Source organism: Ictidomys tridecemlineatus, chromosome 3 (assembly GCF_052094955.1).
Source record: "Ictidomys tridecemlineatus isolate mIctTri1 chromosome 3, mIctTri1.hap1, whole genome shotgun sequence".
NCBI lineage: Eukaryota > Metazoa > Chordata > Mammalia > Rodentia > Sciuridae > Ictidomys > Ictidomys tridecemlineatus.
In genome coordinates, this window is record NC_135479.1 from 46,220,917 (window position 1) to 46,248,476 (window position 27,560).

General features: G+C 47.1%; 1 protein-coding gene across 11 annotated transcripts in view; it reads left to right on the top strand.

Annotated features, from left to right (window-relative positions):
• Rap1gap2 (RAP1 GTPase activating protein 2) overlaps positions 1-27,560 on the top strand; it is a 228,331-nt gene that overhangs the window by 186,004 nt on the left and 14,767 nt on the right. For all 11 annotated transcript variants that reach the window (XR_013436263.1, XM_078042659.1, XM_078042649.1 and 8 more), the window contains 7 exons: positions 2,044-2,127; positions 7,429-7,529; positions 9,608-9,737; positions 12,179-12,334; positions 17,245-17,316; positions 17,903-17,989; positions 19,392-19,526. Coding sequence is in view for 10 of the 11 variants with exons in the window: in XM_078042659.1 (XP_077898785.1) it covers positions 2,044-2,127; positions 7,429-7,529; positions 9,608-9,737; positions 12,179-12,334; positions 17,245-17,316; positions 17,903-17,989; positions 19,392-19,526 (765 nt within the window). In the remaining variant the exon portion in view is untranslated. The remainder of the gene's footprint in view (positions 1-2,043; positions 2,128-7,428; positions 7,530-9,607; positions 9,738-12,178; positions 12,335-17,244; positions 17,317-17,902; positions 17,990-19,391; positions 19,527-27,560) is intronic.

A 27,560-nucleotide genomic window follows, 5' to 3' on the forward strand; every position in this document is an offset into this window, starting at 1 on the left:
TGGCCTGATCTTGACCCCAGTTTTGATATGGTGGTGTGAGTCGAGAGAGGAGCAATAATAACAAAACGAACAACAAACTCACTCAAGAACGATTATGGCATGACAGGACTTAAATCAGCCACGAACAGAGAATTGCTTAAAATTGGCCACAGGAAAAGACCCCGGGCACCAACTGCCTTCTTCATGAGCCAGTAGGGCCTTGAGGGAGAGAGTGGAAGTGGAGCTGTGATCTGAGCTTCCGCTGTGGCCAACGTGGTGACAGCTGAGGCTTGCTGGGGCTGGCTCTGTCCAGTCCCTGAGTCCCAACTCTGAAAACCAGGAGCCATGAAATGAAATGTCTGGGGACAGTGGGGAGTGTGTGTGTGGAGAAGAGAGGACCCCATCCTGGTAGGACCAGAGAATTTAAGGCATTTTTTAACTTGTCAACCTCCTGGAATAAATGCCTTCTAAATGTTCACAACTGGACACTCTTAGAAGCATCTATTTATTTATTCATCTGCAGTGGCTGAGCTAGTGGCAGAGTCCTCTGTCTCACCAAGCCCTTCTTCTGGATGCTTCTTTTTACAGTCTGTAGAAACTTACCAGTAATATGCTGTGCTCCACTGAACATTTTCTGTCATTCAGACTGACCTCCCTTTATGATTAAAGCTGAATTAGTGAGGTTTAACCACACATTAAAACCCCATCATAAAGGCCTAACTGAACTACTGGTTGGGTAATTTTTGTTGTCAGATCATATCCGCTGTGAGAGCCCAGTGATGTACATTTACACAGTTCTCTTTATAACTTGGAAAGCCTCCAGCCCTAGTAATGATTGAAAAGCAGCTGTATTTTCTTTTTTTTTTTTGTATTGGAAGGATTGCTGAAGTTCAACTGGGATGTTAGTCTGGCTGAGATGTTTGTGTTTAAAATTTGCAGTTTAGAACGTTTATTGGAAGGTCTCCATGGCCTAGTGCCTCTCTCTGAGAGGGCAGCTGTTCTCCTTTGACTCATCCCAGGCAGGAATGGTGGGCTCCCACAAGGGTCAGGCCAACAGGGCTCTCACTGGGGGAGCTTAGAAGTGTCTATTTCCTCGGGCAGCTGAGAACCTCACAGAGATACACAGTGAGTGGCCACCTAACACTGGCTATATATTCCAGCCAACAAGTTATGCCTGCTTTGTTCTTCCATTAGCACAAAGATGAATGGATGAACCCTTTCTTTTTGCAGAAGATATCCCAGTAGCGCCCAAATATACTTCTCTTTCCTGACAAGCTGGTCCAACTCTTTCAGGAGTGTTGCACAGATGATGGCAATTCTGATGATGATGATGATGATGTTGTTGATGGTGATGATGTTGTAGCTGCTCTGTGCTCAGCACTTTATGTGCCTGGTCTCTTTGAATCTTCATAACTACACATCTCCCTTTATCGGAAGAGAAACTGAAGTCCAGAGAAGTGAAGTGACACTCTCAAAGCTACATGGATAAAAGCAGGAGATTCAGAACTAGAGTTGAGTATTTCTGACCCAGACATCAACTCTAGGAGGAAAAATAGAAAATCTAATAGAACTTATGGTCAGGATTTCCTTTTTCTCTTCTGTTTGTTTTTTATTAGAGCGTGTTCCTCTATACTGCTCATTTTATGAAGAAAAGGATTGAAGCTTGGACAGAAGCAGGGACTTGCTCAAAATTATGCTGCTGAGAAGAGGTGGAATTAGAGCTAGAGCCATCCTTCCTGAAGAGTTTTGGGGGTTCTGGCTTCACTTTTAACACCATAGATAAAATATTGGGGTATTTTATCCTGAGTCCCACTGGCTACTTAATTGCCCAAGCCATGGCTGGCACACCTGGATAGAATGGAATGGATGATACAGAGGATTGATTACTACTGGGGAAACTCAGGTGTTGGGAGCTAGCTGAGACCTTTGGAGTTGCATCCTGATCATCTGCTTTTTTTTAGCAGGGGGCACATTGTCTACCAAAATGAGTGCTTCCCCTTCCATTTGCATCTTCACTTACTTCCACATGAATAAAGTTGATTTTTTCCTTCCTACCTTTTCCAGGCCTCCCAAATGATTGTGTCTTATGATGAACATGATGTCAACAACACATTCAAATTTGGAGTCATTTATCAAAAAGCCAGACAGGTAAGCACCATGAATCCATACTGGTCATTATCTCCTATGGGTTTCTCTGTTCATCTCCTAATCTAAATGCAGGATCCCTGAACTAAGTTCTTAAAGCATTCTGAATACAACTATCATATTTAAAGTGTGAATTGGACTAAGGGTATCAGAATCTTCAAGTAATGCTACTTCTTACAAAAAGGCCTGCAAGTCTTTTAAGTCATGGTGTAGGTTTTCACACAGTGAAGTCTGATTCTTCCTGGCTGACTTTGTGTTGATCTCAGTTTGTGTTTATCTATGGGCTGTCAGTCACCAGAAAAACCAAACTAGGTAGAGTGAACAGATTAGCATAATCTTATCTCTTCTTGCTCACTATTCTCCCAGCTGGGAATTAGCTTTTTCTCGATAAACTTCAGCTTTGTGCTGGAATCAATTATGGGCATCTCTTCCCAACTCTGTGTTCAATGACATCATGTTGGTAGCTTGAAATCAGCCATGGAAGTATTTACACCATGGAAATTAGCAAGCCCCAGAATTTTAATTACTTCCTTTGGAAAGCCGGCACACCACTGCTACCCTCCTCTGTCTTTTGTAGCACTCACTTATAGCTTTGGAGTTAAATAATGTTTCTCAGAGGGTGATTCCATGAGACACTGGTTAAGTATTCTGTGAGCAAATGTCTTGGAGCAAGGAGTATCTGGATGTAGGAACATTTTAAAGGCTCTCAGAACCCCCAAGGTAAAAAATTCTTTTTTAAATTTTCTTGAGCCCATTACTTCCCATGCTTATTTGACCACGAACTTCCCATATTTCCTGTTTTTTACCATGAACATTTACTAACATCCTGGCAAGACAGTCAGATGGACATGCTGGTCTCCTCACCTAGGTTCTATGAGAAGAAGCTTCTGCACCCATCTTATCTTTGTATCATCCAAGAGACTAGATGGTGACTATATAAATACACTCAGTTGTTCTATGAATTAATGAACAAATGAAAATTTTGATGCTGCTAATGGCAGCTCTATAGTGTCCTCTGATTTTATCTGTTTTTTTTTTGCATATCAATCTTTCTTGGCCAGATGATGGCTGATTTCCTCATCTAAAGATATTAGACACAAGAGACATGTGTTTGCTTCAAAACACTATAATTATGTGAAGAGTTAGGATCTGAAAGACCAACACTGATGAATCTTATAATTTAAGGGAGATTATTCAGGTAGCCACTCTCATTATTTTCACATATTACATTTTTATTTCTTACAACTTGGCTAATGTAACCCCCCTAATTAAAGTTCTTTGCTTGTGAAATTTACCAAAACAGATCTTAAGGTGATTATAACCCAATGTTCCAGCAAAGTTATAATTACTGAACATTAACCATCCACCTCTGAGAAGGAGCCTCTGTATTATTTGTGTACCTGCTGCTGCTGCTGCTGCGAGGGAAAAAGCCAGGAAGATAAAATTCTTTTTTTTTTTTTTTAAATCTAGGCAGTTTGTTGTTTTGCAAACCTACAGCTGGGGGACATTTAATATGAACATTTGTTGCATAAAACCCTGTGCTGGTCTTTGGATAAAAATAAGCTTCACCCAACTCTGCTGTGTGTCATGTACTGTGCTAAGCACTGTGGGAGACATGGCGATGACTAAGACCCCCTCCTTGAGTACATGGTCAAGCTCAAGGCCAGTATAAAAATAATGACAAAGCTAATAATACCAGACAAGGTGTGAATCCTGGACAAGAGGTGCATGCCCCAGAACCTATAATGAGTTGTTTTCTTGGTAGGAGTTGTAGATTTCCCTGAAGCAGCAGCTCTCACACTCAGACCCCATGACCCAGGACAAATAGGATGCTTGGCTGGAATTGCAATGTCTTCATGCCATGCTAAAGACTGGTGAACAAAAAACTTTTCATTAAAGATTCAGATAATAGATTTTTTAAACTTTATGGGCCTTGGAGTCTCTGTTACTACCACCCTACTGCTTTTATTGTGCAAAATCAGCCAAAGACAATATGTAAAGGAGTTGGCCTGGCCATGTTCCAATAAAATTTTATTGATTAAAAAAAAGAAGTGGGCCAGGCTTGGTCCATAGGCCATAGTTTGCTGACACCTGCTAGAAAGCTGTGTTTCCAAAACTTCTGATTTTCACAGACCACATTTAGGATCTTTATTATGGCACTTATTTCACCAGTGGCCACTGTTAAAATTTTTAACACACTCCTACTATTAACCACTAAATTGTTTTCTTAAAAAAAGGTTTTTTTAAAAAACTAAAGTGTTTTTATTTGTTTTTGGTGGTGCCAAGGATTGAACTCCGGACATTGTCAAGCTAGGCAAATGCTTTACCACTGAGCTGTACTCCCAGCCCTTAGTGCATTTATTTTTTTAAAAGGAAATTCTAGATCACCCTCCTCAAGTATCACTTGCCATGAAATCAAAGTAATTCTAAGAGGAAATACTATTAACAAACAAGTAGAGTTATTGAAATCTACTAGATTCTGTTGCCTGTTGAAGACTTGGAATCTGAGGTTTGCTTTTTATTAGTTACAAAGCAGGCCTAAGTGGGGCTGGGAGTGTAGCTCAGTGGTACAGCACGTGTTTAGCATGATTAAGGACCTGGGTTCAATCTCAAGCACTGCCCCCCAAAATAGGGGACATTAAGGAGATATTAAAGAATTGCCTATGGGAGACTGTCCTTGAAGTGATTGGACACACTGAATTTTTTTTTTTTTTATATGAAGCCATTCATTGGAGTCCATGGCTGTTTGCAGAGCCTTCAGCTGTTTGCAGGTCCTGCTGCTGTAGGCAGAAAACAGTAGTAACAAGTTGCTCATCAGATAGGGTTAGTCAGTTATTAAAGCCTAACACCATTTGCAAAGCTTGCTACTATTTTCAGCTTTGCCTTTTTAATAATGTATTCTTTAATTGTTAAACTTCTTTTTTTGGGGGAGGGTACCGGGGATTGAACTCAGTGGCACTCAACCACTGAACCACATCCCCAGCTCAGTTTTGTATTTTATTAGAGACAGGGTCTCACTGAGTTGCTTAGTGCCTCACCATTGCTGAGACTAGCTTTGAACTCTAGGTCCTCCCGTCTCAGCCTCCCGAGCCACTGGGATTACAGGCATGCACCACTGTACCCAGCAATTGTTACACTTCTTAATTTTAGAAATTTGTGGATTCACATGTAGTTGGAAGAAAGAGCTCATGTATCTTTTACCCAGTTTTCCCCACGGTCATGTCTTACACAACTACAGCACAAGATCACAACCATGGTGACATTGACACAATTCTCAGATATTATCAGATATCCACAGATAGTATTCAGATATCCCCAGCTTACAGGTCCTCATTTGTGTGTGTGCATGCGCGTGCGGGTGAGTATTTGATCTGTTTTGTTCTGTGTCATTTTATCCACCTGTAGGTTCCATAGTCAAGAAACAAGAATTTTGTCACCACAGGGCTCCCTCCTGTTTTCCTTTATCACCATGCTCACCTCCCTCTCACCTCTCTTCTCCTCCCTCACTCCAGTCCCTAACCCCTAGCCATCTGCAGAGCATTGATCTGTTCTCCAGCTTCAAAAATTGTATTCCAAAAAATTACACAAATGGAGTCATACAGTACATAGCCTTTTGGGGTTGCTTTTCTCTGCTCAGTAGCATTTGTCCAAGTTCTTGAGTGTGTCACTAGTTTGTCCTTTCTTATTGCTGAGTAGTTTTCCATGTCTGGCTGTATTAGTGTTTGTTTAACCATTCATTCATTGAAGGACATCTGGGTTGTTGCCAGGTGTTGGCTATGATGAATAAAGCTACTATGAACATTTGTATACAGCTTTTGGTTTTATTTGAATGCAAGTTTTCATTTCTCTGGAATAAATGCCTAGGAGCACAATTGCTGGTTGTATATGGTAATTATATGTTTAGTTTGTAGGAAACTGCCAAGCTCTTCTTGAGTGGCTGTTCCCACCAAAAAAAAATGTATGAGTGATCCAGTTTCTCTATATCTTTGCCAGATTTGGTGTTTTCACTATTTTTTATTAATTTGAGCCATTCTGATAGGTGTGTTGTGATATCTCATTATAGTTTTAATTTGCATTTCTCTAAAGGCTAACTATGTTGAACATCTTTTCATGTGCTTGTTTGCCATCTGTGCATCCTCTTAGGTGAAATGTCTGTTCTTTTGACCATTTTCTCATACTGTTGAGTTTTAAATTTTCTTTATAATAGCTTTATTAAGGTGTAATTCTCATGCCGTGTAATTCACAGAAGCGTGTGAGTTGTATTTTCATCAAGTGATTTATAGTGTAATCACACAGTGGTATGGCACTCTAATTCCGGGATATTTTCATCACTCTCCAAAGTGACTCTCCCACCTTGTTACCTTTAGCTCCTGGCAGCCACTAATCTACTTTCTATCCCTGTGAATAGAAAGTACCTTTTGTAAGAGTCTGTACCTTTTGCAAGAATTTCTTATTTTTTTTTTTTAAAGAAAAACATCTTTTATTCTTTTTTTATGGTCTTAGATAATCTTTTTTTTTATTAGCTACACATGAAATTACAATGATCTTGGCAATTAAGAGTTTCTTTTTTATGGATATTCCATGGTATGAAAATAATCACATTTTTAAATCCATTTATTGATAGACATTTGGGTTATTTCCATTTGGGGGACATTTTACATACCACTACTATTAACATTGACACACAAATTTTTGTGTGGCCATATGTTTTCATTTCTCTTGGTTACTCACCTAGGAGTGGAATTGTGGTCATATAGTACCTCTATGTTTAGCCTTTTGAGGAACTGCCAGACGGTTTTCCAAAGTAGTTGCACCATTTTCTCTTCCCATTGTCTATTTATGTGGGTTCTGATTTCTCTACATCCTTACCAACACTTGTTGTCTTTCCTTTTTAATCATAGCCATCCTAGTGGGTGTGAAGTGGTATCTCATTGTGGTTTTGAGTACTGTAGTGTTATGATTGTTTTTTTTTCTATGTTTTTGATACTAGCTCTTTGTTGGGAGTCCAATTACCAAATTTTTATGAATGGATCATGTTTTTGGTATCAATCTAAGAACTCTTTGCGTCAGTTTTGCCTTTTGTACTAACTTTTGCTCAAATAGAAAGGTCTCATGAACTAGCTGCGAGGTTCCAGCTCTGTGGAGTGGATGGATTCTCCATTAGCCCATCCTTCAGTGGAGGATGGCTGTGGTGAAATGTATTGGGAGAGAGGGAAGAAGAAATAAAAGGACCGGGTATGTGGCAGCCCTTCTTTTGGCACCAAGATGGTGTTTTTTAAACTCCTGTTCCTGTTTCTCTTTAAGACCCTGGAGGAGGAACTATTTGGGAACAACGAAGAGAGTCCTGCTTTCAAGGAGTTCTTGGATCTGCTAGGGGACACAATCACGCTGCAGGACTTTAAAGGGTGAGTTTTAGCCAAGGGATTGCTGTAGTCCCATTGGTGAGGCCCTAGCAGAAGAGCCAGGGGCAGACAGCTCAGTCCTCAAGGAGCACATGTGAGAGTTAAAACCACACCCAAGGAAGATGAGACTGTTTTCAGCATCTGATGAACCCTCACTTATCTGCATTCCTAAAGAATCAGTGGTCCAAGGGATAATTAACATGGCAGGTTATCTGAAAGGCATTGCCATTTGGCTTTAGGATGTGTGCTGGGAATGCTTCCTCTGAGATTTTCCTTCCTAATTGCATTTGACTCAGACTGTGAATGAAGTGAATCCACCTTTCCTACCTCTCACCCGCCAGGCAAGAGTTCCCTGTGCAATTTGGAAGGAAATGACCCCTTTCAGATAATACATAAAGAGTGGGTAATTAAGAATCCATGTAAATATAATCTCCCCATCCCAGGAGGAGTCTATGCATCAGTATATGGGTCTTTAAGTGGACAGAAAGATTAAATATTGGTGCTATTGCTTGGAAGGTTCTGGCTCTTGGTTTTCCTTGGCAAAAGCAACATTTGGGAATATTTCAGACCTGGCCAACCACGAACTTGGTGTATGGCTGAGGGTCCTAGAATTCACACCCCTCTCCTGCATCAGGAGTGAAAATAGGAGGCGCTTATAAACATCATATGTAAAAACACCTAGCCCAATTGCCTGACATGCAGTAGGTGTTCAACAATTGCTTTCTTCCTCTTTTCCCTTTCTCCCTTTTCTTCATATTTTTTCTTCTTCGAAGTCACCACTGCTGTCTAGGGTCAATCACACCTGCATTAAAATCCCAGTTCTGTCGCCTACTAGCTCTAAGACTTTGGGCAAGTGACTTTACCTTGGCAAGCTTCAGTTACCTCATCTGTAAGAAGGGAAATAAAATACTGACCCCACAAGGATGTTGGGGGATTAAAATAGTGAATGCATTTGGAACAGTTAGGCTAGTGCCACACACCAGTCATCATTATTGTTACTGTTCTGATTTTGCCGACTTTTGTGGACTTTGAGATAGCATCACCATAAGAGGTATCCTGATTTTGGTGATGTTACAATGCTAAAGTCATGGGTCATAGAATGGATGAAATACATTATACTAATCCCAGAAAGATCTAGAGATAGGTAATACTATCCCTTCATGTTATAGAAAAAGGAAACTGAGACCTGGAAAGATTAAGTGATATGCCCAAGGTCATAAACTGACTTAGGGCCAGAAGCAGATTTAGAACCTGAAATGTCCACCAGCCCATCCAGCATCCTTTCTGCCACACTGGGCTGAGCACATTTTCTGCATGGTAGTAAGTACTGGGATATTGATGTCCAGGGACCATCTTATTTCATTTTCTTTAAGGAACTTGTATCTGCATTTTCTTCCCCTTGCTGAAGAATGTGGTCCAGGGCTAGCAGCTATTATTCTTTAGAGGCAGAAGGGACAGATCTTGGAAGCCCACCTAGTTCCTCCATGCTTTTTTTTTTTCCTGCCTAAGAATATGCAACCTGAGAAGGGACCTTCCTGGATATCCTAAGCTGGGTACTGCTGCAGCTGGGCCTCCATATCAGGGACTAGCTAGGTACAAGCCAAGCATCTGTCATCTCTCCTGGCTGACTCCGGATGCCATTGTGGGGCTCACCATCATCCAGCAGGGTGGCTGGTTGCCCTGGCTCTGGGAAGATGATTTGGATATAGCCTTGCAGAGAGCAAAAGGCCGTGCCCAGCCTTGGGGGCCACTGGCAGCTGGGATGGACATTTGTCTGGGATCTTGGACAACAGGCCTCCCTTCCCCACATGACCAGTGGTGCTTGGGGGACACAACAAGGTTTGGGTTGGAGGTTCTGCCTTTTTATTTAGACAACAGATGTCTGGTTAGAACTCCAGGCTAGTCTGCTCAGAAGAACACCCTTCCCTGCTCTCCCCACCTTGTTCTCTCCTTTGCCCTCACCTCCTCCCTCAACTCTTCCATCTGCCCTCCAGCTGCCTCATAACCTTAGGGGAGTTTGCACCACGTTGCCTGCTTCCCCTCACTCTTTCTCTCCTGCTCCTGCCCTGTTTTACTGACAGTTTCCGAGGAGGCCTGGATGTGACCCACGGACAGACAGGGGTGGAGTCAGTGTACACAACCTTCCGGGACCGGGAGATCATGTTTCACGTCTCCACAAAGCTGCCATTCACCGAGGGTGATGCCCAACAGGTAGCCTGGTTTTGGAGGACTCTGGGCGCTTGGGTATGCCCCTCGAAGGCCCAACTCCTGGGCTGACCTGCCCGGGGGATGGTCAGGGGGCTTTCATTTGTGTAACTAAGAGGACAATCTGTTCAGCATCCCGAGTCACAGCCTGTTCTCTTGGGTTGTCTCACCAGGGTGGCACCTCAGCAATCCAGTGCAGGAGGCAGGCCAATGCTCCTGGTGATTCCCTCTTTGACAGCTGGGGAAACTGCAGTCCAAGGGCAGGCCCTTAAGAGACTTTCTTGAGGGCTGAGGGTGTAGCCCAGTTCTAGAGTGGGGACTTATGAAGAGGTCCAGGGTTCTGTTCCCAGTACTAACAGAAAAAACAAACAAACAAACAAAAAACACCTCCAGGTTTCGCAGTCAGGGAGGGGCTGAGCTGGGAGCAGAGCCTGTGACCCTGATCATCTAGGGTGGAGATAAAGAGTGCATGACCCCATCTGCAGGTGGAGTCTTGAAACCAGCTGAGCCACTTAGAGGTGTATGACTCTGGGCAACTGGTTACCTTTTGCCTCACTTTTCTTCTCTGTAGACTGGGGACAGCAGCTCTATGTCAGAGAGCTGTTACGGGGTCACGTAATAGTTACTGAATATAAGGCTGCTGCATTGGCTGCTTGGCATGTGGCTGCTCTCTGTATAACAGCAGTTTCTTGCCCAGGCCACTAGTCTTTTTGCCTCCCTGCTGCCCTGGAGCTCTTACTGCATGAGGACCTCCCCACGTCCCTCCTCGCTCTGCCCACCTGACTGTGGGCAGGAATTCAGCCGGTGCTCATTCATGTTTGCTGTTTTGACACATCCCTGGGGAGAGCCTTCCCTCTGAAAAGCAGCTAATCTTGGAGGTCGCAACGCCCCAGCCCTTTTGGGTCCCTTTTCCGTCTCTGGGAAAACAAGAAGGGCAGATGGGTCTTTGCCCAAACTCTGAGACCTATTTGTTTCTGAGCAGGGAACTGAGAGGGAGCAGAGAGGTAAAATTGTAAACATAGTGCTGGCTTCTTAGGAGAAAAAGGAAATTGGCAAATGAAATTATGATTTGGCTCTCAAATAACGACTGAATGTTCCAGAAGCAAATGGGAGCAGGATTCCTTTTGTATCCACAGTGGGCTTTCTCTCGGTGTCACCTTCAGTCTCTGCTCCCTCCTGGTTCCCCTCACCTGCTGCCCCAGCCTGGGACTTTTTCTCGCAGGCCACTTCAGTCTGACATATGTTAATTGGGAAGTGTACCTTGGCATGGAGCTTGACTCTTGGCAGGGACTGAATAAATATTAGTTTTCTCTCCCTAAGAAATGGGAGGGTATGTGTGGAATGAGATAATTTGCATAAAAGTGCCCAGCACAGTGCCCGGGATATGGCAGATGCTCAGTAAATGAGAAACTCCATATAAAAGGGATGAGCATAGGGCTTGCATATAGTAGGTGCCTAATAAAGGAACAAATGTGTAGGTGTACAGGAGGACTTTAGCATTTGAAATCATGCATGTGAATAGCCCAACACAGTTCTTGACCCACAGTAGGTGCTTAGTGACCAAAATCACATGCAGTAGGTGCTTAGTGACCTTTAAAAGCACCTGGCACCATTTAGGAAACCAAGACAGGTTTGGGTTTCTGTCCTCTACTCCCCTCTTACAGCCAGGTGACCAGAGCCCCTTTAAGCATGGCCAGCTCTCTTCTGGTAGAATGCACCACCCACTCATCCGGCCCCACCTCCCATCCACATTTCTATCCAGACTCCCCACACCATCTCCTCTTCCAGGAAGCCTTCTGGGGATGCTACCAGGCCCTTAGATTATCCCGCCTCTCTCTCCCCAGAGCTGTGAGGCACTTCATGTGCAGCAGCCAACTTAGCACTTGCTGACTGGCAGCTTTGTTAGAGTTCTCAGGTGGTTCTGCCCAGATCAATTACAGCTCTCCTGGGGCCAGACCCAGCCTCACCATTTTTCTTCTTTTGTGTGTGGTACTGAACCCAGGTTGCTCTACCTCTGAGCTACATCACCAGCCTCCACCTTCTGACCCCCTCCCTTTTTTGTGGGGTAGGGGTAGGTCTCCAAAGATGGCCTCAAATTTGTGATCCTACTGCCTCGGCCTCCTGAATAACTGGATTGTAGGCATGTTCTACTGCACCGGGCTCCCACCTCACCTTTTAAATATTTTCCCTGGGTCTTGAGTTAGGGCTTGGCACACCGTCAAGCTCAGAAACGTGCTTACTGGCTGCTGCCTAACAACTTGGGCATCTTCCCCGTTCTTTTCTTCCCGGTGGCTTCTAAGGATTGAAAGAAGCTCCCTGGAGAGCTAGGTCTCAGAGCTGTAGGGTTTACATACCAAGGGAAAACTTAGGGGGAATTTCTTATACAGATTTTTCTGTTTTCAGGATGTTCCTTACTGGCTTGTAATGATGGAATACTTTTTGTTTAGCTCCAGAGAAAGAGACACATTGGGAACGACATTGTGGCCATCATCTTCCAAGAAGAAAATACACCATTCGTCCCAGATATGATTGCTTCCAATTTCTTACACGCCTACATTGTTGTGCAGGTCGAGAGCCCAGGCACAGAGACCCCATCCTACAAGGTAAGGGTAGGCCTGGCTGGAGACAGTCACTGCCCAGATACCTCCCCGCATTTTGTGGACTCTCGACATCAAAAGTCGCGAGTTGTCAACAGTGTTGGAGTTCTGTGAGTTGCCAGGTTGCTGGGGTCTGAAGCTAGACTCTTGGTGGCAAGCACCTTCCAGGTTATTCCACCTGTTTTGCTGGCTGCAGGCTCTACAGCTTCCAACTTGAGGGTCCAGAAGCCCAGAATGTCATATTTAGAATGCAGTGATGTCCTGTGCTAGAATATGGCAGAACGTGAGGGGAGAAGGTGAGAGTGGAGAGGACGTCAGGAAAAGGGAAAGATAGTAGCAAACAGAGGGTAGAAAGAGAAAGGGGGCATGGGCGTGGTAGACCCTGGCCCTCTGGTCTGGCCATTCTAGACCCATGGGTGATCTCAACTTGAAGACTTTAGGGAGGCAGGGATGCAAGACCCCTGTTAAGTGTCCTGGCCAGTGAGTGGCAGGGAAGATGGACTCATGGTCTTCACTAGTGGGAATGGGGCAGACACAGAGCAACCCATTGTTCTGACATCCCTCATCTGCCTACTCCTGATGGCTGCCTTCCTCCTGTCCATGAGTAACAATCCTGACCTCCCGGACAGCATTTTCACCCTGTCATGGTGGTTCCGGGGGTCTGGAACCTGAGGGAGAGAGGCTGAGGCAGGGTTTTTAAGGTGTCAGGTTGTGTTGGCATGACATGTCCTCCCCACTCCCGGCTACTCGCCTTCCCTTCTCAGTGCCTTGGCACCAACTGCTATTGGTGCACTTTTCTGCATTTTCTGGGAAGAGAGGCCCCAGATCAAATTCTCATAGGGCTCCCTGCTCCAAAAAATGTTGGGAACCACCATTCTCTGCAAGAGGAGAAATGAGCTTGTCATTGCTAATGGGAGATGATGAGCCTGGAAATATTTCCTAGATAATAACTTAGGTCAGTGCTGATTCCTTGGGTTCTCTGCCATAGCACCTCATGGCCATCTTTATAAATATTAATTTTGGTAGGTACGGTTACGTTACTCTTACATCAGTGCAAACATAGATGTATTGAGTGCAAAATTCCCATTGAAATTTAAAATCAAATGTGAGACAAAAAAAAAAAGAAAGAAAAGAAAAAGCTAAAAAAAAAAAATAAAACAAATCCCTCCCGTTGTGATGAGCTGATTTCCTTACGTGGGCATGTTTGTGTTTCTCGGGCGTTGAGCCATCTTAGCTGCAAGGTTGGAGCAGCCGTGGTGTGGCCATTTCCTAGAAAGCTGTGGGGTCACCTGCTTTGACTGAAATGGGCATTCTTGTCACAGCTGCTTGATGAATTTGTCAGGGAAAGTGAATTTACTCATTCAGTGCCCCACCGGGTGCCATCATGTGCCATTGGCATCATGCTGGGGTGGGGAACAAGGAAGTGACATGCAGAATTGCCCTGCAGGTCCTGGCTGACCCTAGACAAGGGATGGAGGAGCCAGTGAATGTAGTTCAGACACTGGACAGCTCAAATAACCAACTGGTTCTTTTAACAGCCCACCAAGGTGGAAGAGCTGTGGAGAAAGAAAGCCTTGAAAGAAGGTCATCTGGATGTGGCTTGTCTGATGGCTTCTTGTGGACGTTTAATATTTGCTTTTTATTCCTTATAGGAGATGGAACTCAGATAACTGGCTTCTCTACTTTCTTAAAAAAAATTTTTTTTAAAGTTACAGATGGACACAATACTTTTATTTTTATGCAGTGCTGAGGATTGAACCCAGTGCCTCACACATGCTAGGCAAGTGCTCTGCCACTGAGCTACACCCCTAGTTCCTGGCTGCTCCACTTTCCCAAGAGCTTAGTGTAGGGGTGCATCCATACAGAGAAAAACCAGAGATCCAGAAGCCACCACCCTCCTCTAGCTTCGGTACTGGGAGTCCTTACCCAGTTTTTCAAGTCACAGTTTGGGATCCAGGGCAAAGCACTGTCTTCAGAAAAGTGCAGAGTTGCAGAGGAGCAGGACCAAGCCCTTGGGACAAGGAATCTTCACCTTGTATTTCATCTGCCTGCTGGATTTGCTGGTGAGAATGGAGCCAGAGAGGCAGGGGGCAGGAGAGAGACCAGCCTTCCAAGGCCCTCCCCAGCATGCTGCCTTCCTGCACCCCAGCAGCAGCCTGGGTGATATGTGGGCTGTGAGGAAAACCTGGTTGGACCCCTCAGGGTGTCCAGGTGAAATGGGACCCTAGCTGACCCCTGAAGGCTTAGGGGCTTTGCAAAGGAGGTAGGGGAATTCCTTAGGGACTGAGCAATGCCCCGGAGGCCTCTACTGAGAAGGATGAACTACAGGAAAGAAGAGGTGGGAAGGATGGAAGTGGAAATGTGCAAGGAAGGTCCCCAATCAAAGTAGACTGGGGTTCTTGTTCTGGCCCTGACTGTGATTACTGTGTGACTTTGGGTCAGTTCCTTCCCTCTCTGGGCCTCAGTTTCTATCCGTGTGAAATGAGGAAGTTGGACTAGGTGCCCTGTGAGCTCCTTCCAGCACTTTCTCTTATTAGTCTGATGTTATAGAGAGAAGATTGAGGCTCAGAGCTTAGGCCATTTAAGGCTGAGGCTACAGAGCCAGGGTGCCATGGAGCTGGAATTTCTGCTCAGTCTGTGTGAAGCCCTCAGAGCCGGTGGGAAATTGATTCCACAAATTCAGGTGTGCAAAAGTCACATGGGAATATTTTTAGGTAGGAATTTAGTTCCCATCTCACCAGATTAGAAGGAAACTCCAGCTCAGCCATCAGTAGGACTCCTTCGTCCTCTTTAGGGTCACCTCCCCCTACCTGAAGTCCAGCGAGGGTTTCAGGAATCTTCTGTGGAGCAGACCACTGAGGAAGCCCTCCCCTTCCCATCCCAACTCTTGTTGCTTACACAGCCCTCTAAGGCGGCAGGCCACACCTGGGCATGGGGACTTTGTCAGGTTTCCAGGGCTCAGATCGGCACCTCCCTGGTGCATCCTCTTGACCTCTACGCCTGAGCTCCTTCCGCTTTCCAGCCTTGAAGATGCTCTTCCCCAGGGCACCTGCTGCCGCTGTGACCTCTGGATTAAGAAACAGGAAGGGGAGGAGGGGCTGTGTTCAGGCAACTTCTGCTTTCAGAAGCAACATCCCCAAGAGGAGGGAACCACAGAGACCAGGCTGTCTCATTGGAATGGGGTCGGGAGGGGGACAGGCTGAGAATGAAAGATGAATGGATGTCACCAGGCAGGCTCCTGCCCCTGTCCCCTGTGTTTCTGACCACGATTGCAGTGGGCTTCTCTGTCAGGAGAAGATTTAAGGATATCTGGATTTAAGGCATATCTGAAAACACCCTGTCAGCACAGACCACTCTAATACAGGCCCTAGAAGGAAGGGGGACCAGGTGGGGTGGGGGCCACTGGGCCTGCTTCTTTCCTTTGTCCCAGGTATCCCGGATGTGTGTAGCCCAGTCCAGATTCTGGCTCTGTGGGTAGAATTCTTGACTTGGGCCGCCAGTGCATGGTGGGTAGTAGTAGGGAACTGTGTTTGGTAGCTGGAGCTCAGCCAGAAATCATGTCGGTGAACACAGACCATTTCCTGACTCAGAAATTTGGGCTGTGCAGACAGACTTGAGTTTGGGGAGAGAAAGCCGCTATTGACCTACCCTCTCTGCTTCCTCCCCTCTGGACCCTGGCAGGGCCTTTCCTTGGCTCTGTTCCGGGCTGCCTGCTCGCCCGGTCTGGCAGGCTCTTTGCATCTGCCCTAGTTCACAGGCCAGGGGGGCTGGCGGCAGGCCAGGGTCTGCTCACGTCAGTGGCTGCTGAGGCAAAGGAGCAGGCAGTGTCCCGAGAGCCCTGCAGCCTCTGGGGCTGAGAGCAGGTGAAACCAGGGCACCTCCACTCAGAGGGGGTGAGGTAGGGGACCTGCCCCAAGCATGGGCACCCTCCATGCGGAGCACCTGAATACTCTTGCTCTGCAGTTAGATATCACTGAGGCTGGCCCAAGCCTGGACATCCCCCACTTCTAATTCTCAGCCTGGGTCATGGAGATCTGTTAGGACAAGCCTCAGCCAGAATGGCTGACCCTGTGTCTGGGGCCAGGGCTCCCAGACACAGGTCCACTGGCTATACAAAGGCTCCCAGGAATCCTGAGCTTCTCATATAATCTGCATTGACTTTGTAAACACTGGAAGTGAGTCTGATGTATGGCTGGGTTTGGGAGATAGTATGGTGGGGAAGAACTAGAGACCTGGTCAGGAGAGATCTGGAACCTTCATTTCTCTCTGTGACTAATCACCTGTGTGACTTTGTGGGGCTCACCTCATGTCTCTGGCTTTCTGTTTCCTCATCATGAAAACGGGGTTAATAACTCTCCCTGCATCTTCTCCATGGGAAGAACATCACAACTGAACGAAGTCATGACGCCTCCCAGACACTCGCACTGTGTTGTAATCAGGGTCCCTGCGGCTCCTCAGCCCTGTCCAGTCATTCTGCCCCACTTGCGTCTGCCCCCTAGGAAGGCAGGGGAGAGGATGCGGATGGCTCCTCACTGTCCAGTCCCACTTCTAGGAGCAATGACTCAGGGCCTGTACTTCATTTGAATTCTGGGAAGGGGAGTAGGGAGAGGGTAAGTGGATTGGCTCAGCTGGGCATGGTGACACACCTGTTAATCCTAGCAGCTCTGGAGGTGAGGCAGTAGGATTGTGAGTTCAAAGCCAGCCTCAGCAAGCCTTAGCAAGGTCCTAAGCAACTTGGCCAGATCCTGTCTCTAAATAAATAATAATAAATGGGCTGGGATGTGGCTCAGTGGTTGACTGCCCCTGGGTTCAATCCCTGGTAACCCTCCCCACCCCCTCCCACCCCAAAAATGTGGCTCCCTGAAAGGCAGCTCTGATCTCTTCCCTCCTGGCTCACATGTGACTCTTTCATTCAGGTCTCCGTCACTGCACGGGAAGATGTGCCTGCCTTTGGCCCGCCTTTGCCCAGCCCCCCTGTTTTCCAGAAGGTAGGAGACTCTTCTACTTCTCTCATATTTAAGAGTCCAGGTTTCCAGACCTGCCTAGCAATGTTGGAATGGGCAGAATTTGGGCTGGGAACATTAGGGTGGCCATTTGTCAGGGTGTGTGACACTGGGGTTGCCTGCCAGAGGAGGGATTTAATTTTAATTTTTTTATGGGTGCATTATAATTATACAAAAGAGCGGGATTCATTGTGATATATTTGTACTTTGTACGTGCATATAACATATTTTGGTTGATATTATGACCCAGTACCTCTCCTTGATTCCCATTCTTCACTCTACTAGTGGTCTAGGGAGGGGTTTTTATGCCATGCTTCTGTCCAGGGAGCCTTGGGTGAGAATTGCCTTTCCTAGTGGAAGTGTCCCATGGAGGGCTGCTTTCTCAGGACCAGCTGGTTTCCAGAGTGGCCTATTAGCAGGTGGCTTGGCATGGGCTGGAAATGATCAGGTGTCAGAAGGGCCCCTTCTTGGAGTTTTCCAGATCCCCTTTACTGCCTGCTTAAGACTATAACTGAAGCCCTCTGGCAGTGGCTGAGGGTAGGAGAGTTCTGGACCATCTTGTCTGTTCCAGGGCCCAGAGTTCAGAGAGTTCCTGCTCACCAAGCTCACGAACGCCGAGAATGCTTGCTGCAAGTCGGACAAATTTGCCAAGTTGGAGGTGAGAGCACAGTTTCCAAAGGTCGCCTTCCTGGCCTGCTCTTAACCAGCTTCCCTTGGGGCTCTCATCTTGGGCCTGTTCAAGTTGGGGAGCATCTTTGCCCTTCTAAGCCCTCCGCCCTGGGTTCATCGTGGGAATACTTTCTTCTGGTGGATACTCCAGCTCTGTCAATCATTCACCCGTCTTTTATTGAGTACTTACTATATGCCAGGCCTTGTTCTGGTCCTTGGAATACAGGGATAAGCAAGACAGTTTTTGCCTCACAGAGCTCACAGGTTGGAGGAAGACAGTTTAATACAGTGTGTCAGCCCTGGGCCATGAGGAGCCAGCACTGCTTAGAGGACAGTAACTACTTTCGCCTTGGGGGGCACTGGGAGTGTGTGTTCAGGGAAGACTTCCTGGAGCAGGTGGCTTTGAAGCCTCTGGATCTCAATATCTGATGAATCCTTGGCCAGGAGGCAAGAGTAGGAAAGGTTATTATTCCAGGTATGGGGAACTTCTGAGTGAAGGCCACTCAGAGAAAGAGCAGCCCCTGGGGGGTCTGATGTGCACTAAAAGAGGCTTCCCCCGGGGCTGGAGTGGTGGGGGCTCAGCTGCAGATGTGGTTGGGTCAGATCCAGAAGGGCTGAGAGCTAGAGGCGATGGGTACTAGAACGTTCTTATGGCACACTTGATTTGCTTATTAGAGGGATTCTTTGCCAGTGGTGAGAAGGACAGGCTGAAGGGGGCAAGGAACAGGAAGGGTGGTCAGTTAGAAGCAATTACAGGAGTCTGAGATGAAGGAGGCTTATACCCCATAAGAGGAAGTGGTTCAGAGTCAGGGTCAGGAAGACATGAAGGCTTGCCGGAAGTGCAGGTGGAGGGAAATGGAATGGTAGGGTCTCTCAGGCCCTTAGCTTGGGCTCTGTGGTGACATGGGGAAGACTGGGAGACTGTTCTGTTAGGACCTGTTGCTCTGGGGTGCCTGTCAAGGCTGAGTTGCTGAAAGAGCTTGTCACCGTCTGTGCTAATGCGCCCCCTGGAGGCTGCATGCACAGTCCTGGTGTGAACTTCATCTGACGGGAGAAGAGCCTTGGGCAGATGGGTTCATGGGTGTGGAGCTTGGGAGTCACCAGGGTAGAGATGTCTGGGCTGGGAGTCTCCAGGATAGAGCCGGGGAAGCAGTGGGATGACCCTGGGAAAAGGAGGCAAAGCAATGAGATGGGAGGGGGGGTGCGCGCCCAGAGCATTTGCTGTCACAGCAGTGATTGTGAGCATGGAGCCTAGCTTGGCTGTAGGTCCACACTGGCCAGGATGCAGTGGCACAGTAACAGCCCTCAGGCTGGGTGTCTGTAGCCCACAGGAGAGGGTACACCTCTGTTGTCAGCCCCAACTCCTCCACCCTCACCCTCTTCCCTCCTAGGACCGGACAAGGGCCGCCCTCCTGGACAATCTTCATGATGAGCTCCATGCTCACACACAGGTCATGCTAGGACTGGGTCCAGAGGAGGACAAGTTTGAGAATGGAGGCCATGGAGGATTCCTGGAGTCTTTTAAGGTATGGAAACGGGGGTATCTGGGGCTTGCTATGACAGGGAGAGGTGAGGCAAAGAAAGGAAGTCACCTAAAGTCATGGAGATTTTAGCCCCAAAGCCTTAGGACCAGCTAGAAGAGACAGGACCAGGGGGTTATCCTAGATGTTTACACAGAGAAGGGATAACAGGAGTGTGAGGGGTCAGGGAAGCCAACAGTGTCTCCAGCATCTTCTCCACCCTCTATTGGCCTGGATCATCTCCTCCTGGCCCAGGAGTCTGATAAGCAGGACAGGTAGAGAGTAGTCAGAGAAGATCCAGAGCCAGCAGAAATCGAGAACATTCCCACTTTCATTGGTCTCCTTCTGGGGTCAGGGTCCCAGGGCAGGATGGCAGAAGCAAGGATACAAACACAAACCTTAGTGGTCTCCTGCAGCTGATGTGGGGTGTTGCAGCGATTCTTTCCAGCTGGCAAGGCCCTGGGGACCTAGCTGGGCTGGTGGGATGGAGATACAGACAAATCCCTTTGGACCCTGCAAAGGGAAGAATTCTTTAACCAGAACAAGCTGCTAAAGGAAGCAGTAAGCTCTGAGTCGCTGAGCAGATTCAAGTGGAGCCTGTGCAGCCACAGAACTGGCACACATGGCAGACAAGGCTCATCATGTACTGGATGAGCCCTTCTCGGTCCATACAGCACACACACACACACACACACACACACACACAACCAACATGTGATTTGAGCCTGGCTGGAATCCTTTGAGGTCAGCTGGATGGTTATTTCTTATTATTTCCACTAACACACATGGGGACAGCCTGAGAGAGGCCATGGGATAGACAGACCCTTGTTTCAAACCAAGTTTTCAGATCCTTAGATCAAGGTCCTGCTGGATTGCCCATCAGAGAGTGTTTCATAAAGCTACCATTTTGGGGGAATTTTGTCTAGGTTAAGGTTAGACCTGCCTGCTTTCAGATCTTAGCTCTGCGTGGTTCTGGGTGAGATCTTTAAAGTCTCTGAGCTCTAGTTTTCTTGTCAATGATAAAGGGATGATAAATTGGGTCACTGTCAGAGTTGTATGAGAATTCACAGAAACACTGACTACAACACTGTAAGTGCTCACAAGTGTGAGCTGTTATTATTATATGAAGTGAAAGCTTAATATACATTATCCTATCTTAAACCTCCAACTGCCCTCTGTTCCCTGTAGGGAAGGCTATTATTATGGGTGTAATAATTTTGATATAATAATTCAGACTCAATTTTAATAATTACAGGTACAGTTTTATATATAAGGAAACCAAGGCTCAGAGAGGCTAAATAATTTGTCCCAAGTCATCTGGAGACAGTTGAATTCAGTTCTCCTAGATTCCAAAGCCTTGTGCTCTTAACAGCTAAGAGATACTCCCTCCTAGTTTCTGACTGTTAAGATTCCACCGACGCTGCCTGGGCCCAGGCAGGCCTGGGGTCAATCCCTCACTGCCTGGCTTGACCGCGGAGGGCAGGGCATGGCTCTGCTGGCCCTCACTGGAACCAGCTGCTGAGATTCCTCATAAGGGTGGGGGAAGGAGCCAAGTTGCTTGCCTAGGCTGGTGGGAGATTCCTGGGGCATCTGTTTTAGTCCTGATGGACAGTGGCAGCCAGGGAAAAATAGGAGAAATTGCGGGGATCGGGATGCAAGAAGGGTGAGAGAGAAAAGGAACAGGGGAGGAAAGAGGGAGCTGGGTTGGATAGCCCAGCTGAGGGGAGGGGTGAATGTGCGATCAGGTAACAGGAAAACGAGCTTGGATCTGGAAAGGCAGATAAGCAGGGCCATTTAGAGATGTTTTTAAGGCTCTGGACTCTTCTAGAAGCTCTGCTCTCCTTCATATTAAGCATGTCGAAATGGTCTGTATCACATAGGGTGTTAGTCAGCTTTGTATCACTGTGACAAAATACCTGAGAAAATCAACTTAAAGGAGAAAAGATTTATTTTGATTCATGGTTTCAGAGATTTCGGCCCACAGTCACCTGGCTCTGTTGATTCAGGGCCAGTGTTGAGGTGGGCATGGAGGAGAGGATGTGGAGGAATAAAACTGCTTACCTCATGGCTACCAGGAAGACTGGTGGGAAGATGTGAGGATGGAGAGGGAGAGAAAGGAGACAGGGGGAGGGAGAATAAAGAGGTAGGGGACAAGATATACCCTTCCAGGGCATGCACACCCCTAGTGATCTACTTTCTTGAACTGAGTCCCATCTCCTACGGTAATCCCTTCAATTATGAACCCATCCGTGGATTAAGTCATTGATGAGATCAGAGCCCTTATGATCTGGTCACTTCCCTCAAAGCCCCACCTTGGATCATAGCCACTTTGGGGACCAAGCCCTCAACACATGAGCCTTTGGGAGACATTCCAGATCAAAACACACAGTAAATGTAATTTACGTAGGACTAACAGAATCGAGCTGAGGCTGATTTGCGAACATAATGTTGTATTTTGTACACATTCAATGAAACATTTGTTGCTTTAATTTTTGCAAGATTCTTTTTCTACATCATAGTTAACAATTGTTTATTCATGACTTAAGTATTTTTGTAACCCGGAGAAGCTTGTAGGTTGTGGCCACTGCCCATGGCATCCAATGAATGAGATGGCCCAGGAGCTAAATATAAGTGACAGGTGTATAGGACAGTGGCCTGAGGAGGCCATTTCATCCAGTCCTCAGCCTCTGACTCTAGAAACTGTTTCTAGTTTTGCTTTTTTTTTTTTTTCCTTTCATGGGTGCATTAGGCAGGGCTATGGTGTTAGAATTGTTGGCATTCCTCATCAAGTTCCCTTCAACCTCCACAGGATCCCTCTTGAATGAAGTGGTACCTGAAAATGATTCTAGGAAGAAAACTTGGATGTTAAATCTCCTTCCTGTCAAACGCCTCGTCTTATTGGCAGATGTAACTCAATTGAGAAATGGGAATATAATTGAGAATTTTCAGGGCTGAAAGCTGCCTCGATCATTTATCCCTTCACCTGTCCCGAGGCTACTCTTCATCAACTTAGAGGGGCTTGGCCTGGTCTGTGCTCCAAGATGCAGACCCACCATGACCCTGGGTTGTGCTGCCTGGCACCTTGTGGCACCTTGTGCTGCCTGGTACCTTGCTTCAGTTCCCTTGGCTGTGATTGAGGCTTTTCCTCCACAGTACTCAGACCTGTTGGTTTACGGACCTCTAGACCTGCTTTTCAAATTGGGCTGCCTGGAGGTCTTCTCAGGACCCTGCCAGTTCTACCAACCCTTTTAAATTCTTTTTTGATAACTTAAAAATAGAAAAATTTCCAGTGATAAAGACTAAACGTTAGCAGCAATGACTCACAATGAAAAGATGTTTCTATGGAATAAGACAGGGAATATAGAATGGCACATTGTAGCCCGAGGTGGTCTGGGGACAGATTCCTGGGAATCTTGCAAGAACATTTTTTCTCTATAAAGAAGCTGTACATCATTCATCTTTGAAAGATATTGATCTCCAGAGTATTGTTCTCAAATGCCATTCTCAGCCCATGCCAGCTGTTGACAACAAGGTTTTGTGGTCTGTGATGAAATGAAAAGAAAAAGGGACGATGCTTGTTGTATTCATGTGACATGGGCATAAATCACGTGTGTGCCATATTTGGGGAGAAGCACCGAACTGGCCCAGCCCTCCACTGACCTCATCATATAGAACCAGAGGACAAGAGAGGACAGAACTGGGACCACGGCAAGCTGGAAGTTGTCAGGTTAATTTCTCCCAGCCTTTGAGGGACTGGGATTGTTAATGCATAGGTCTGACCTGACCCCTAGTGGCAGGAGAGGCCACACATATTTCTGGCCATGTCTCTATGGGGTCCAGGCAGTACCAGTGATAGGAGATGGAGCCCAGAAGAGCCCAGGCAGAATCCCCAGCCTTTGGCATCTCTACCCCATCCTTTCCCTCATGAGACAGGAAGCTGTGGAGTCAGGATGGTCCCACTGCCTTTGTGGGGGGTCCAGTAACAGAGAGCTCAGGCCTTGCACATGGCCCTGTTCAGCTCATGGCTTGGAACCATGTCTGTGTGAGTAGAGCTGTCAGCTTCTGTCCTGTTCCTGTCCTGCTAGAGAGGCAGAAGGCCCTGTGCCAGACCTAAGAATACTCACCATCGGAGCCATCTCGGCAGGCAGGAAGTTTGTCTCCAGGGGCTCTGTCTCTGTACTTGTCTGGTTCTGATAGGTGTGTCCCTCTTGGTGTTCGTTTCCTTGATTTTTGCCCCTTAAGTTTGTTAAATGGAAATGATTCATAAAACCCACTTGCAAGGAGGTGAGGAGTGTGGTTGGCAGGGAAGGAAACTGATCCCTCTGTGAAGCGAACTGGCTGTCAATCTCAGGGCTGAGATAAAGTGATATAATGGGTGATGAGAAAGCGATGCCGACTCCCTAATCTTAATCCCCAAAGGAGAACTTGCCCAAAGGTGAGAAGGGAGGTGAGTGAGGGCAGGGATATCACAGTGACCTCGGGAAATTGATGGAATTGAAGACGACTAGCTGGGAGGACAGCAAGGGGCAATGGTGTGAAATAACCAATAGGCTGGTCCAAGACTCTAACTTCTAGGAACTTATGTAAGATTTCAGCTTGGCACTTTCCAAAGGTCAGGCCATCCCCCACTAATACAGGCAGCTTTGAAGGCAGTGAGCAGCTGTCCCTGGAAGATGCAAGTGGAGGGTTCAGGAGCTTTGCCAGAATGGAATGAGGGGCTGAGTGGGAGACAGGCCTCCTGGTCCCTGGAGCCCTCCGAAAGATGTGCAAAGGCTTCATGTGCCTTGCCCCTCACCTGCCTTCCTCTTTCCATAGCTGCCACTCTCCTTTCTCTTCTTCCCATTTCTCAGACTCTTCTGGCCAGTTTGGAAGGCCAGTGTGCTGATCAGTTGTCCATTAGATTGAAGTGTGAAGTTCTTAAAATCATGTTCCCGAGCAGTTTCATTCAAAGCAAGCTTTATTTTAGGGCTTTGAGGTAAACTGTCACCTCTCTCTCACTAAGATTGGGACAGGAGAGCTGATCCTGAGTGCCAAGACTCATGCCAGGATTGGGCACACAGCTTTCCTGCCCTCCTGTCACAGGAGGAGCCTTGTTGTATAGAGAAAGCATCTCAAGGAGGTACACATGCAGAGCAAAGGGAGGATCAGGTCCTAGGGAGGACCAGGTCCTCGCCCCTTCCCATGGCTGCAAGCAGCAGACCACCGTCAGCCAATCCTTTCTGCAGACTTACCTCTCTGACTGACAGCAGCATCAGGGACACTTGAGGAGACAGTATCCTCCCGACAGCAGCTTCTGAGGTTTGTTTTTTCAGTGGTGGGGAGGTGGCACCCTGAAACCTCCTGATTCCTAGTCATCCTTAGTTCATCAGCCAGTTGAATTATTTTTCAATCTGGAAGCCTTGGCTCCTGGCTCCATCTCTTACCCACTCTGTGGCCTTGGGCACATTCACTTTTCTAAACCTTTTCTAGCCAATGTCTGCCCTCCCTGCACCTTAGCACTGTAAGAGTTCAATAAGATCACATATGTGAAGCTGGTTAGACCGGATCCCATCACACAGGGCTTACTCCCCACATCAAATCCTTTCTGGGAAAGAGACAGTGAGGAATATATCAGTTTGAAGTGACTTTAATAATGCTGGTAGTGGTGGTGGTGGTAACAACACAAGAGGGCACAAGGAACATAAAGATGCTGAGATTTATGGAGCAGTCCACCTCATTGAAGGAAACCCACTGTTCATTCCTGGATATGCCTCACCTTTCCTGCCCTCAGTTTCCCCAGGGGTACGGGACTTTACAATGCTTGGGTGATGGAGTGAATAGAACACGCTGACTGTGTCAGCCGTGTCTCAGAGACACTGTTGCTAGGCGACTCTGTTCTGTAGTCTAGAGAGGGAGAGAGATGATGTCTCTTAAGGGGCATCTTTGACTCAGACTTGAGAAGCCATATGACATCAGGAGTATGAGACTGTGGGTTCCGTGCCTTGTTCTCAGTAGCTCATCTGGGGGGCTGTCATCTTTACCACCAGCTTTCCTGGGTCTGCTTCCCTTGTCAGGATAGAAAGGCAGGCAGGCTGGGGTTCTTTGCATTTGCCAAGCTTGGAGAATTCCTGGACTGAGAGGTTCCCAGGAGACCTGCTATTTGGGTTGGGGGCATTCTTCTTGCCATAGACTGAGCCCTTCTCTGGGTACTTCAGAGGAGGGAAGGGGTTTGTTCTTTTACTTAAGACCTCTAAGTTGGCACTTGAGGTGCATACACAGGTCAGAACCCCCAGAGGAAGGGAGCTTCACCCTTCTGCATTGGTTTTCTGGAGCTGGAGTTGGGAACTCCCTACCTAAGTAGGAAGGCTCACATGCTAAGTCCATTTACACACGTACCAAGAAGACTCAGGTGACTCGGGCCTCAGTTGGTCAGAGGTGTCCAGGTTCTTCCTCTCTTTCACTTCTGCATGTCTGGTTCATCAGCTTTGTCCCTCAGGCTTGGCCCCAAGGTGGCTGCCACATGTCTCAGGTGCAGACATGTCACATCTCATTTGGGAATCACTGAGGAAGCCTTTCTCCAATGTCCCCAGCAAAGGTCCCTCATACTCCACTGACAAGGGGATGGGTAAAGGGGTTAAGCGACTGCTTCAGACGGATCATGACTTAGTCCTGTGCCCCACAGAGGAGGAGGAGATATCGGGCCAGGCTGTGGTTTTGTCAGCAAGGGGAACTGGGGGACTGTGCTTGAGTCATTAATAATATCCACACACAGAAGCCCTTGTCCTTGGCGTCCCTGGGCAGCTAATTGTAGTACCCCATAAATAGCTGAGTCTTGTAACACTGCCCCAATTTTAGGAATATGTCTTAGGTACTTCTTGGTGGCAGGGCCCATGTCTTACACTCCTTTAGCCTCTGGACTACAGTTCTCTTAGTTCCTGGAATGGTACCGGGCACACAGGAAGCATGGGACAAATTTTTCTTCTTAACAATTAGAATAGCCACACTTAGGAGGTAATTGTGATGCCCCAAGCTGTTCTAGGAGCCTTATGTGTTTTCTCCCAGTAACTCCATGGGGTAGGTAGCCTCCATCCCTTTTCACCGATAAGCCTTACATACAAGCCAAGTTACTCGAGTAGGGTACCCAGTTCATGAGTGTAGAGTCCAAGTAGAAATCCTGGTGGTGCAACCCTGAGGCTTTTATGCTTTTTTTCATGCTAAGTTGCATTGCCGACTGGCTGTATTATTCAGCGACTGGGTGAGTGATCAAAGGGAGGTGACTCAGAGCTTTGGAGTCACTGGAGAGAAACTCCTCTTCCTAGAATTCTCATATCATCTTTGAAGGCTTCTGGACTAATGAGAACATCATCTACGGGGTAGCCAGAATCCACCAGGACTTCACTTGTTGGGAAATGACCCATCATTTCTCCATCATTTCTCCTCTCTGGTCTCATATAGAGCAACGCTGCCCCGTGGGGCAGCCTGAGGGGTGTCTGTCACCCCAGGTCCATCCCCCTGTGGTCTTGCTGATTTAGCTGTTCTCATCCTCACACACACTCTGACAAACCTGACCATCCCGCTTATCCTTTCCTGAGTACTGCACTGTTTTCTAGTGTGTCCCTGGCTCTTTGGTGGCTCTAGGTGGGCACAAGGCTCCAGTGACCTGAGTTGCCCCTTGCCCTTCAGCATGTGTTGGGTGTAAGCACACATCTCCTCTTCCAGCAGCCATCAACCATGGGCTTGGAAAGCAGGTGTGCCTTCAGCCCCGCAGGCATGAGGAGGGCTCAACGTGAGGTTTGAGCAGACTGAGCAGGACTTCCTCACAGTTCTACCAAGGATGGGTGGAGTCCCAGTTGCACAAAGCACCCTTGGGGATGACAGCAGAAAGTTCAGTGTAGATATGTGAATGGAAGGTTAGTTTTCTGAACAAAGAATCAACCTGTAGCCAGCATCTGATTTAATGTATTTAATCCCCGCCTTGATCCTGTGTGTAATTCCAGTTTTCCAAGTGAGGAAGCTGTATGTCGTTTAGAGAGGTTGGTAACTGGTCTGGTGTCACACAGG